Source organism: Nycticebus coucang, chromosome 3 (genome assembly GCF_027406575.1).
Source record: "Nycticebus coucang isolate mNycCou1 chromosome 3, mNycCou1.pri, whole genome shotgun sequence".
NCBI classification, from domain to species: domain Eukaryota; kingdom Metazoa; phylum Chordata; class Mammalia; order Primates; family Lorisidae; genus Nycticebus; species Nycticebus coucang.
The window spans coordinates 20161913-20175450 of NC_069782.1; the positions used below are offsets into that span (position 1 = coordinate 20161913).

At 34.4% G+C, this 13538-nt stretch overlaps 1 protein-coding gene across 1 annotated transcript in view; it reads left to right on the forward strand.

Annotated features, from left to right (window-relative positions):
* The window catches only part of NUP37 (nucleoporin 37), a 56370-nt gene that overhangs the window by 10603 nt on the left and 32229 nt on the right, over positions 1-13538 (forward strand). The window contains exons 4-5 of the mRNA XM_053582968.1: positions 9759-9831; positions 12385-12479. Of these exons, the coding sequence (XP_053438943.1) occupies positions 9759-9831; positions 12385-12479 (168 nt within the window). The remainder of the gene's footprint in view (positions 1-9758; positions 9832-12384; positions 12480-13538) is intronic.

A 13538-nucleotide genomic window follows, 5' to 3' on the forward strand; every position in this document is an offset into this window, starting at 1 on the left:
TATATGGAGCCAGTGCCCTACTCACTGAGCCACAGGCACCGCCCTTAATTTGTGGTTTAAATACGCAGCCATGACAGTGATGCCATGACCATGTGTTTGCACCAGAGTACAAAGCTATTTAACTGAGGTTCATCTGAGTCAAAGTCTTCACAGATTCTTCACTGCATTTACCACTTATTGAAAGTATAACTCTATTAAAATAACTAAATATGTTTGAGACATTAAAGATCCTCCCTATCCCATACATAGGCCAAGATTACATTTTCATGTCTAACAGTACATAAACCTGTATGTAGTTTTAGATCTTGGGCTTCAATTTTCACCATTTTCCTTTTTTCTTTTTCAGAATTTTATGGTGGCACTAATGTTTTGGTTACATGAATTGCTTCTGTAATGTTTGAGTCAAAGTTGTAAGTGTGTCTTTCACCCAGATAGTGTGCCTTGCACCCATTAGGTGTAAATTTACCCATCCCCTCTGCCCTGCTCCTACCTGCTTGGTTTCCATTGAGTTTTACTACCATATGTGCACATGAATGTTGATCAACTAGTTCCAAATTAATAGTACCATGAAGTACTACTCAGCCATAAAAGGAAGATGGTGAACTAATACCCTTTGTAACAACCTGGATGGAATTAGAGACCGTTCTTCTAAGTGAGGTATCACAAGAATGGGCTTTAGGTTTTGTGAATGCATTTTAAAAGATTGATGGCTTTTTGTTCTTTTTATATGCTTTAAGTACCCTTGCAAGAGAAAAATCTTAACAGTGCCTTCTGAGACCTTCATTACAAGAGCAACAATATGTCGTCTTATTTAAGGTTTGATTATAAAATACTAGCCTCTTCCTACAAAGGTCAAATCTAAAAGATACCTTCTTTCACCAAATAGTACTCAGCAACCATAAATTGACTATTTAGCTCAGTTAATTTTTTTAATTAAAGAATAATTTGGGTACAGTGAAATTCTCAGCTCTTAAGGGTACAGTTCCATCAGTTTTGGCAAATGTATATTCTTGTATAACGCACACCCTATTAATGCACAGTGTTTCTATCAACCCAGAAAGTTTCTTCATATTCCTTCTCAGTCAATCCCCGAAGCAACCTTTTGTCTGACTGCTATTACCAGAAGTTAGTTTGCCTATTCTAGAACTTCTATAAATGGAATCATACAGAATATGTTTTTTTTAATGTCCAGCTTTATGCTTTTGAGATTTATGTACATTGTTGTATTTCTTTTTAGTTATGAGTAATATTTCATTACTTTGTTATCAATATGCCACAATTTATCCATTCTCCTCTAAGTAGATACGAAGACAGTTTCCAGTTTTTAGCTGTTATGACTAAAACTGTTATGAGTATTATTGTGTATAGCTTTTGGTGAATATATGGTTTCATTTCTCTTAGGCATAGAATTGCTGAGTCACAAGGTAGATATGTGTTTAACATTGTAAGAAAGTGTCAGTTTCTAAGGTGTTCTACCATTTTGTATTCCCACCAATCTAAGGGTGATCTTCATTTTCACTAACTTTTAGTATTATCAATCTTTTTAATTTTAGCCATTCTATTACAGCTGGTAACACACACCCTATTAATGCACAGTGTTTCTATTAACCCAGAAAGTTTCTTCATATTCCTTCTCAGTCAATCCCCGAAGCAACCTTTTGGATTTCCTATTTTTCATCATTTTGCTTGTTTTTGTTTGGTTGTTTTTTGGTAAACTGCCTCAAATCCTTTTTGGACCTATACAAAATTCAGAAGACATTAACCAGCCATTAATTTTAAGGAGTATGTTTAGAGCAACCTGACTACACAGTTTTTTGTTTTTTGTTTTTTCAAATAAATTATGAATTTGTATTCTGAAAACCATAATGCCTAACATACAAAATTTAGAAAACACAGGAATAAAAAGGATATGAATGCCATTTATACACCCTAAACCCTTTCCGGTTTTTATTCATTGTTATACCAATTGTGATTAAACTATTTATGTAGTTTTCTGTGCTTTTTTTTTTTTTGTAGAGACAGAGTCTCACTGTACCGCCCTCGGGTAGAGTGCCGTGGCGTCACACGGCTCACAGCAACCTCCAACTCTTGGGCTTACGCGATTCTCCTGCCTCAGCCTCCCGAGCAGCTGGGACCACAGGCGCCCGCCACAATGCCCGGCCATTTTTTGTTTGCAGTTTGGCCTGGGCTGGGTTTGAACCCGCCACCCTCGGCATATGGGGCCGGCGCCCCACTCACTGAGCCACAGGCGCCACCCTTCTGTGCTTTTTTTAACTTTACATTTTTTATAGCATTCCAAAATAAAAAGTAATTTTTCACAACTACATAGTAGTCTGTCAAGATGACTAAGGTACAATTTAGCATCTCCCTTACCATCTTAAACTTTTATCCTACCTTTAAATTTAGAAAGAAATCCCTCCTGATGGTTTCCTTAAGTTCTGTTCTCTCTCTTCCTGCCTTCCTGTTCTTTCCATTCATACTTTTCATTCACATTGGCTGAAGAATAAATTGTTCACCTTACTTCGTTCCTCTGAGGTTTTCTAGTTTAATGAAAGGATGACTTAAACACCCCTGTAGCAACAAAGATTGAAAGAAAGTGGAGCAATACAAGGCTGCCCATAAAGTTTTCTGGCTTTATATGTTTGGTTTTCTTTTTGTTTTAATCCTGGTACAATTATTTCATTAATGTTTTTTCAACTATTCTTTGATCACTAAATCCTTGGTTCACTGACATTCTTATTATAGTTGACCTTTTCTGCTTAGGTATACCTCTTTGCAAACCTTTCAACTTGAGATATTGCTTTTGAAATCCTTCCAGGATAGCCTGAATCTGTTTTAGAGATGACATTTTGAACAGAAAGTTATGATTTATTTATCACATAGTATTGATGATATCTGTAGAAGATCCTCAACATCAGTCCTCACTATTGTAGCAAATTTTTCCCTAAAGTTTCTTATAAGCAGGGAAATAATGAGTACCCAAATAATAATGGAACAAATTCAGAGGAGGAGAATTAGGTAGAATAGCTTTGTTTTTTGGTTTTTCTTATGCTCTATTTGCATGTATGATATAGCATACATGCACCAAAGTGCATAGAGTATATACGTGCATTTTGGCATAATTATTTGGGGCACCTGTGGAATCATCACCCAGGTCAAGAGATAGAACATTACCAGCAATTGAGGTTCCCTATGTGCTTCACCCTAATTAACCTTCCTTGACCTTAAAAGTTTTCATTCTGATTATTCTGATAATCATTTCCTCGACTTTCTTTGTAGTTTTATTAGCTACTTATGCATCCCTAAGCAATATAGTTTAGTTTTACCCACTTAGGAACTTTTTATGAATAGAATAATGCTACATACATTCTTTTTGTTCTGCTTTGTTCACTTCCCATCATGTATATGAGATTCATCTTTGTTTCTACTTATAGATCTAGTTATTTCTGTTACTGTGTAGTATTTCATTGTGAATATATTGTACTTTTTCCATTCTACTAGGTTTCCAGTTTGGGGTTATTATGAATAACACTGCATTGAACATTCCTCATGTGTACATATATCCTCATTTATACATGTGCACATTTCTTTGAATATATACTCAGGAGTCAATAATGCCAGTCCGTTTTACAAAAAGGTATACCCTAATGTACTCAAAACATATTCGTTCCATAACAGCTGACATTTATATTTCTTCAGTGTTTCTTAGACCCTCTCTTTCCTTCCCCACTTTTCTAGCTGCAAAAGAGATGTAAAAATTGGATAGGGTTACGGACTGATAAGATAGAACCAAAGGAAGGTTGACAAGTCTGGACTGGGGATATTGGGCTGAATTAGATGAGGCCCTTATATTTAAACTTGAGGTTTAGCAAACTGTGATACCATGTGTATGCTAAGGCAGCACAGGAGGACTTTTGTGGTGGTGGTGGTGGTGGTGGTGGTGGTGGTGGTGGTTTTGTATATGAAACATGTTAGTTGCCATCAGAACCATAAAGTGGACCTGATTGGATTTTGGCCCTTCCTTTTCTTTTGCCTGACCTGTAATTTCCCAAGTCAAAGCCCCTGTTTTCAGAACCCATTAATATAGGTATTCATTATAGTAAATGAAAGTAAGGACAGACATGTACATCTGCATTTTTTTCTTTTTCTAAATATGCTGTAAGAAGTGAACATTTGCATTTTATAATGGGATTGGTGGAGTACTTTCATTTATGAACTGAAAGGAGGACATTAGAAGTGAACTAATCCAGTCCCTTTCACGTTATAGAAACCAAAACCTAGAGCAGGTAAGTGCCATATTCAAGTTGCATAACTAGGAAGAGGTAGAGGTAAGACCAGGCTGAACTAGTTAATGAAATGAAAAATCTATTTGGTAAAATATGGCAGATTTTCAGGGGATAATTTGATATTAAACAAATATTGATTGAATATATTCACTCTATTAAGCTCCTTAATGAAATATTATTTGTATGTGACGTAGGGTAATTATTAGTTTCCTGGAGTTGCTGTAACAGATTATCACAAAAGTGCTAACTTAATACAACAGAAATTTATTCCCACAGTTCTAGAGGCCAGAAGTTTGAAATCGTAATATCGCCAGGATTGGTTTCTTCCTGAGGCTCTGAGAGAAGATCCGTTCTATGCCTCTTTTCTGGATTCTACTAATAGTTAGGGGTCTGTGATGCCTTGTCAATACATCTCTCCAGTCTCTGCCTCCATCTTCACATCTCCTTCTCCTCTATGTTTTTCCTTATGTCTTACATAGACATTCATCATTAAATTTAGGACCCAGTGTAAATTCAAGGTGAACATCTCAAGATCCTTAATTTAGTCATGCTTGGAAAACCCTGTTTTTAACTAGGGTATCACATTTATAGATCCCACAGATTAGCTCTTAGACATATCTCATTGAGGCTACTATTTAGTCTGCTACAGATGGTATAGCATTCTTATTCACTGTATAAATACTTAGAAATGCACAATAAACTATGCAGTAAAGTAATGCATAGTATACCCTTTCATAAGAACTCTTTAAGAATCTCCCTAGACAAGGAGGCAAAAGACTTACATGCTGAAAACTATAAAACATGGTAGAAAGAAATTAAGGAATACACAAATAAATGGAAAGACAGCTTGTATTCCTGGATTAGAAGACTTAATATTAAAATGTCCATGATACCCAAAGCAATCTATGAATTCAATGCAATCCTTATCCATCTAGTGGCATTTTTTGCAGAAATAGGAAAAAATTTCTAAAATTCATATTGCATCTCAAAGGACCCCAAATAGCCAAATCAATCTTGAAAGGGGGGAAGCAGGAGTCTTTATACTTCTTTATTTCAAAACATATTGCAGTTACAAATACTGTGATAATCAAAACAGTATGGTACTGGCATAAAGACAGCCAAACAGACTAATTAAACAGGATGGAGAATCCAGAAATAAACCCTCACATAGATGTCAGAGGGTCTTCAACAAAGTTACCAAGCCTACACAGTGGGTTAAAGGATAGCCTCTTCAACAAATGAGGTTGAGAAAACTGAATATGTGCAGAAGAATAAAATTGTACCTTTCACCATATACAAAAAGTAACTCAACGGGGGATGGGACACAATTATAAAAAGGACTTTTCCTAACAAATGCAATCAGTATAACCTGGTTCTTTGTACCCTCAATGAATCCCCAATAATAAAAAAAAATCATAAAAATTTTAAAAAGTATCTTGAAATTAAAAAATTAACTCAAAATAGAACCTAAATATAAGACCGAAAACTATAAAACCCCCAGAAGACATCCAGGAAGAACATCATGACATTGGATTTGGCAGTGATTTCTTAGCAAAAATAGACAAATGAGACTACATCAAACTTTAAACCTAGTACACAGCAAAGGAAATAACATAGACAAAAGGGTAACCTTCAAAATGGGAGAAATATTTGCAAACCATGTGGTTGATAGGGGTTAATATCCATAATATATGAAAAACTCCTACAATTAACAGCAAAAGACAGTCCAATTAAAAAATGATCAAAGGATTTTAGTAACTATTTCCATCAAAATATATAATTGGTTGACAGGCATATGAAAAGATGTTCAATATCACTAATCATTAGAGAAATATAAATTATAACCATGATGAGGTAGCACCTTGTACCCATTAGGATGGCCACTGTCAAAAAAAAACAGTAAATAACAGGTGTTGGCCAGGATGTGGAGAGATTGGAACCGTGTTGTACTGTTGGTTATATATTAATAAAATAGTTGCTATGGAAAACAATACAAAAGTTCTTCAAAAAATTAAAAGTAGAATTACCTTATTGCTCTGGTTAGTACTTCAGTAATATATTGAATATAAGTAGCAAGAATGAGCACCCTTATCTTGTTCCAGATCTCAGAGGAAAGGCCATCACCTTTTCACCATTAAGTGTGATGTTAAGCTGTGGATTTGTCAACATAGTATTTGTCCTATCAGAGCAGTTGGGCGTAAAAGAAAGAAAAGTCATCCAAATAGGAAAAGATGGAAGTGAAATTGTCTATTTTCTGATGACCTGATCTTACATAGAAAACCCTAAAAACCACCCCAAAAAACTGGTAGAACTGATTAACAAATACAGTAAAGTGGCAGGATAAAAATCAGTAGCCTTTTTGATATACTAACAGTGAATGATGTGGGAGAAAAATTAAGATAATTCTCATTTACAATAGTGTAAAATGCTTAAGAATAAATTTCACCAAGGAGTGAAAGATCTGTACACAGAAAAATATAAAACATTGTTAAAGATATTGAAGTCAACACAAATAAATTGGAAGATATATTCTGTGTTCACAGATTGGATGAATTAATATTGGTAAGATATCTATCTGTATATGTACAGATTCAGTGAAGTATGTGTCAAAATTCCAATGTTTTTCTTCACAGAAATAGAAAAAAAAATTCTAAATGTTGTATGGAACCACAATAGACCCTTAATAGCCAAGGTGATTTTGAGCAAAAAGAACAATGCTACAGGCAGCAATGTTTGATTTCAAAGCATATTACAAAGCTGCAGTAATCAAAAGAACATGGTACTGATCTAAAATGAGTTACATCAACCAATGGAATAGGCTAGAGATCTCAGAAATACATCCACACTTTTATGGTCAGTTGATTTTCAACTTAAGTGCCAAGAATCCAAAATGAGGAAAGGAATGAATGATGGTGGAAACTAGATGTCCACATGCAAAAGAATTGGCCAATTACCTCACCCCCACATACTGAATCAAATGAAAAATGGATTAAAAACTGAAACATAAGGCCTGAAACTGTAAAATAGCTAATAGGAAACATAGAGGAAAAGTTCCACAACATTGGTCTGCACAGTGATTTTGGATATGACCCTAAAACCATAAGGAACAAAAGGAAAGTAAACAGATGAGATTGTATCAAACTAAAAAGCTTCTACATAGCAAAGGAAACAATTAACAGAAATGGAGAGACAACCCACAGATTGGAAGAAAATATTTGAAAATCTTATATCTAATAAGAGGCTAGTATCTATATATCTCTATCTATCTGTATATATGAGACTCAAACTACTCAATATCAAGAAAAACACCCTCTTTAAAAATATACGAAGAACTTGGGCAGTGCCTATGGCTCAAAGGAGTAGGGTGCCGGCCCCATATACCAGAGGTAGTGGGTTCAAGCCCAGCCCTGGCCAAAAACTGCAAAAAATATATATATACACATATATACACACAAAGAACCTAAGTAGACATTTATCAAAAAAAGACCTACAAATAGCCAACAGATATATGAAAAAATGCTAAATACCACTGATTATGAGGGAAATGCAAATTAAACCACAGTGAGATGTCACCTCATGCCTGTTAGAATGGCTATTATCAGAAGGATGAATAAGTGTTAGTGAGGATGTGGAGAAAAGGGAACCCTTATACATTGCTAGTGGGAATGATGTATCAGCGCACCCATTTTGGTAAACAGCATGGAAGTTCCTTTAAAACTCAAAATATGATCCCACAGTCCTACTCTGAGTTATCTCTCCAAAAGGGATCATATTTAATCTTAAAAGGAGAAAGAAAACCTGTTACTTGCTGCAACATTAATGAACTTAAAGGTCTTGATGCCAAGTCAGTCACACAAAGACAAATACTGCATAATTTCACTTACATATCTAAAAGCAGAAATTTGAATGGTAGTTTCCAGGTGCTGGATTGGGAGGAGTGTAAAGAGAGGAGTTGCTGATCAATCAATAGTAAAGTTTCAGTTTTGCAAGAGGGAAAAGTTCTAGAGATCTGTTTCACAACAATGTGTGTATAGTTAATATTTCCATACAGTTACAAAGGATTAAGATGGTAAATTCTGTTAGTGTGTTTTTGATCACAAAAAAAAGTTAGCATGGCAATTACCAAAAAAAAAAAATATCAAAAGATACAGAGAAAAAAATCCTGAATCTATTTTTTAAAGCAAGAATCTCTCTTAAGAAGTTACCATGATTAAAATTTGTTTGTGTTTCTAAAGTATTTACAATGAAATTGCTAAAATTTAAAACGACAAAGTTGTCTCTAAATTACTCAATGGTATATCCACAAGATGTAGATAATTCCTAAGCCCCCTCTCCCTTGCTTCTCTCTCTCTCTCTCTCTCTCACACACACACACACCCCTTTCCCTGCTGTACTTGTGTGTCTTCCCCTCTATAACCAAGGAAAGAAGAATACTGGGAAATTTGAGCTCTGATTATGAATAGTTCAAAACATCATAGCCCTAATTGTGGGGGGAGATCAGTTACTTTATTTCACAACAACTTTTACTTCTTCTGAGAAAACCTTGGACAAATAAAGAGTTCCTGGTAGCTTTGATCTATTTGCTTTCATGGATTTTGACAAATCACTGGAAGAGGGGTGTGGTGGCAGAGATCTACCAACATATGGATCTATAGATCAATAGCCTTGCTTTAGGGAGGTCCTTAAATTTATTAATTGAGAAAAAAAATGCTTAACTTCCGTCAGAACTGAAGAAGAAATTTAGATTTATACAATATTCTTATCAAAGAAAAATTGGAAATTTTGTTTTTCCATATGTAAGTATAATTTTTATTTCTTAACAATTATCTAACATGCTAAGACTGTAGAAAATTTAGAATTAAAGGTAAGATAGTTGAACAAAAATAGTTGTCTGATGCTTAGGTTTTGTTTTCTAATTTAACATCTCTTGATGAGCTACTATAAAACAAGTCTTAAATGTTTAAGATCAGTACAAGTAATGCTCCAGATTTTAGTAGGTATAAATATACCAACTTTCATAGGTGTAGAAAAAGTATCTTATTTCATCTATGTAATTTATTTGGAGAAATAGAAAAAAAGATTAAGGATAACTGACTGTCTTGTTGACCTGGCTTTAAAAGGAAAGTACTTTTTTAAATCTATCATTTTATACTTTTAAGAAAACATTGAAAATTGAATTCATGTGCTGATTTAGTATAAAATTCTACACTGTTATTATTTAAGAGACAGATCCAGAATATACTCACATTTTGTGTGTTCTCAAAATAAAATATTTTATATGCCTCCTACTTTCAGTAATGGCTATATAATATTCTTTACAGTAGAGCCACACCATTCTCTTTTCTCCTTCTAAAAAAAAAACATGATTATGAGTTCTGATAAAAGCTTTAGTGACTTGGATGAACTGAAGGGAGAAAGAGAAATTTCTGTTACAGAAGCTAAAAATGGGCTTGTTGGTTTTTTTCCTTTCAGATTTTGTACTTCAGCTGCTGATATGAAAATTAGGTTATTTACTTCAGATCTTCAGGATAAAAATGAATATAAGGTATGTTGACAGCATAATTTATAAATCTTCAGACTTTATTTTAAAACATGTATTTATTATTTTTTGCTTTTTAAAATTGAATTTATCCTGATTTAAAGTGGCTTTTTATGGCCATCACTAAAACAATGTAATTTAGGATCTCATTTATTCTATTATAGACTATAGTAATTCAGTTCTTAGCAATGACTACAGATTATAAATCTGATACCACTTATTAAATCAAAATATTAAGTAGGAACAGCAAATAAGAGATAATAAAAATTCACAGTTAGGGGCCAGGTAAGGTGGTGGCCTGTAATCCTAGCATTTTGGTAGGCCAAGTCAGTAGAATCCTTTGGGCTCAGGAGTTCAAGGCTAACCTGAGCAAGGGCAAGACCCTACCTCTACTAAAAATGGAAAAATTAGCCAGGAGTTGCAGTGGTCACCTATGGTCCCAACTACTCTGTGGCATAAGGATCACTTGACCCAGGAGTTTAATGTTGCTGTGAGCTAGGCAGGCTTAGCTTAGGCAACAGAGTGAGACTCTGTGTCAGGAAAATAAAAAAAAAAAAGAAGAAGAAATTCACAGTTGGATATAATAAGAATATAATAGACATGCACACATATGGAGTAAAAATTGAAATTCAAGGGTGAAAATGGTCTATCAGTGCAGCATAGCACAGGCAAAGGAGTCATACCCCTTGATTTTGCTCAGCACTATTGCTTAGTAATGGTGTGACCGTAACCAAGTAAGCTAAACTCTTTGTGCTGATTTCCTTACCTATAAAATGGATAATGATGAGACCTGCCTCATAGATTATTAGCACTGACTGAGCTAATTCATATAAAACACTTACATGGGTGCCCAATCTGCAGCCTGCAGGTTGCATGATGATTTTGTGGGGACTTTTCGGCTTATCTGTTGTGTCAGATATCCGAAAAGTATACACAAACCTTTTTTGAACTAATTAGCATTCGTTAGTGTTTGTGTATTTAATGTGTGGCTCAAGACAAAACTTATTCTTCCAACATGTGGCAGAGAAAAAAAAAGGTTGGACACCCCAAGTTAGAACACTGCTTAGTCATAGGTATATTCCATATGGCCTCAGGTTGATTTGAAATTACATCGTGTTTTCTTATAAGAATGCTATTGCCTTCTTGACTTTCTAATAAATCAAAAATATAATTTTATAAAACAAACTCTAAACCTTTTTAGTCATTTAGAAAATAGTAAAAACAGGGTGGCGCCTGTGGCTCAAAGGAGTAGGGCTCCAGCCCCATATGCTGGAGGTGGTGGGTTCAAACCCAGCCTCAGCCAAAAAAAAAACTGCAAAAAAAGAAAATAGTAAAAACTGCTCTAAGGTGTCTAAGCTATACGCAGTAGGTTTGATGTACTGTACGTATTTGTTAATTTAAAGCATGAATAATCAAATGTGTGAATGTCACCTAAAATTTTGACCTATCAAAACTTAAGTTATAATAGACATTAAACATTTAATGTTAATGTTAACTTCAGAACGCTTTCGAGAATGATTTAAAGGGCCTGAGTTTGTTAAAGTTACATAGGAATGTTGAACCAAATCCACTTCTTTTTTTAATATTACGTTTCTATGTGTTGAGAAGTACCATATAGACTCACTTTATTAACCTCAAAACTAAGTTTTTGGAAGAAAGGAAGGGAGAGAGGGAAGAACAATATCTATCTGACAGGCCTATTTAGGATTTCAACTATAAAGATTTAGACCAGTGGTTCTCAACCTGTGGGTCGCGACCCATTTGTAACAATGAAAATACATCCTGCATATCAGATATTTACATTATGATTCATAACAGTAGCAAAATTACAGTTATGAAGTAGCAACAAAAATAATTTTATGGTTGGGGGTCACCACAACATGAGGAACCGTATTAAAGGGTCGCGGCATTAGAAGGCATTAGGAAGGTTGAGAACCACTGATTTAGACAAATTGAACTTTGCCTACTCACATAGTTTTCCGCCTTAGAACTTCTCATTTGTTCTATGTTCAGAACAGTATTTCTCCTGTTGTCTGTCCAGACAGTGACTAGCTGTCTCCAGCACTGACGGTCACATTGAATAGGTGAAGAAAGGAGGTGAAGCCCACCGTGTGTGTGTGTGTGTGTGTGTGTGATAAGTAGTAGTGAGTATGCACAGTGGCAAGGATAAGGTAAAAGTCTAGACACATTCTATCTTGGTATTCCTAAAATGTTTTCTAGCTTCAATTTTTATTTAAGTTTTATGTAATAAGTGAGAAAGGAGGTGATATGAGGATAGGAACGGTAAAAAAAAAAGTGTGTTTTTGTAAGAAATGCATACTAGAAAAGAAAGACTAAGCTAATAGCAGTGTGTTCAGTGATCAACTTCTTTCCAAGATACACCTTCCAGAAAAAGTGGGTGTATAAATAAATCATGCTTTAAAAATAGCAGATTGCTTAAGAAATATTTATAGAAAAGAAGCATGCAGCAAAAGCTCTTAAGGCCATGAAGTAAAAATATTGTGTAGGAATCTTATAATTATTTTCCTGTTTTCTTACTAATTTTTCTTCTTCTGTCAGACTTTAGAGGGCCATTCAGATTTCATTAATGGTTTGGTGTTTGATCCCAAAGGTGGCCAAGAAATTGCAAGTGTGAGTGATGATCATACCTGCAGGTATGTTGCTTATTTCACAAACCCCTTTTTTAAATTTTCATGTCTTTCAATGAGAATTGTATTTTTTTAATTAAAGAAAATATAACTTTTATTAAAGTCCCACAAAATGTTCCACAAAAAGAAGCATTCTTTATTTAAATCATCAATATGACACAAATATGAGTTTCAAAGCCAGTGACTTAAGTTCTCATCCCATTTAATGGAAACTTCCCTCGTTGATTTGTGGATGTCTTCTTTGCCTTTTATTTAGACTTGCACATTTATGAAATCTAAGTCTATATTGGATCATATTCTCCACTATTGGACACAATCAGTCAGGTAATAAAAGGCAGTTGCCATGTTATGAAGTTACTTCACAGATCCTACTCAATATGCTAGTGTTTAATAATGAACTGTGAATCTTATCTGCTACATAAAACTCATGGAAAAATTTGGTGTTTTGACAAGTTCTACAGTCTCCACTTGAGGTTTTTAGTAGACACAATACATTAGTATCATGTTCTTCTACCCCACACCCCTAGTTTAGAACAGATGAGGTAGCTATAAATTGTTAATAGTGCCTAAAGCTGGAGAATATCACAAGTAAAGAACAAGATGAAAAGCAAGAGTAGCAGGTGGAAGTAAGCTGACGATTCAGGAGGGGAGTGAGTGAATCATTCATTAAAGGGATGTAAGTTGTTTCATTTGCTTTAACAGTACCATGAACAAAGAAAAAATATTGCACAACTATTTTGCATAATTTTAATGTTGGATAAAGCTATGTGAAAATCATTAGTATTTATTAATACATACATACCACATATAGAACCATTAAGTATGTATCACTTCACATTCAAAGTAAAGCTGCTAGCTACTTCTTAAATTTTTAATCTTCTTAATGTAGCTCATCTTTTTAAAGTTATAGAGTCACAGGCCATTATTATTTATGTACTGCCTATTAAAATTTTCATATCAAGAGACATGAAAAATTAACAAGACATTAAGAATCCAAGGCCCCATAGATTACAAAACTAAGTTTGTGTAGCAGCCTGAAGAGTAAATGAAATTATTTTTAAGGTA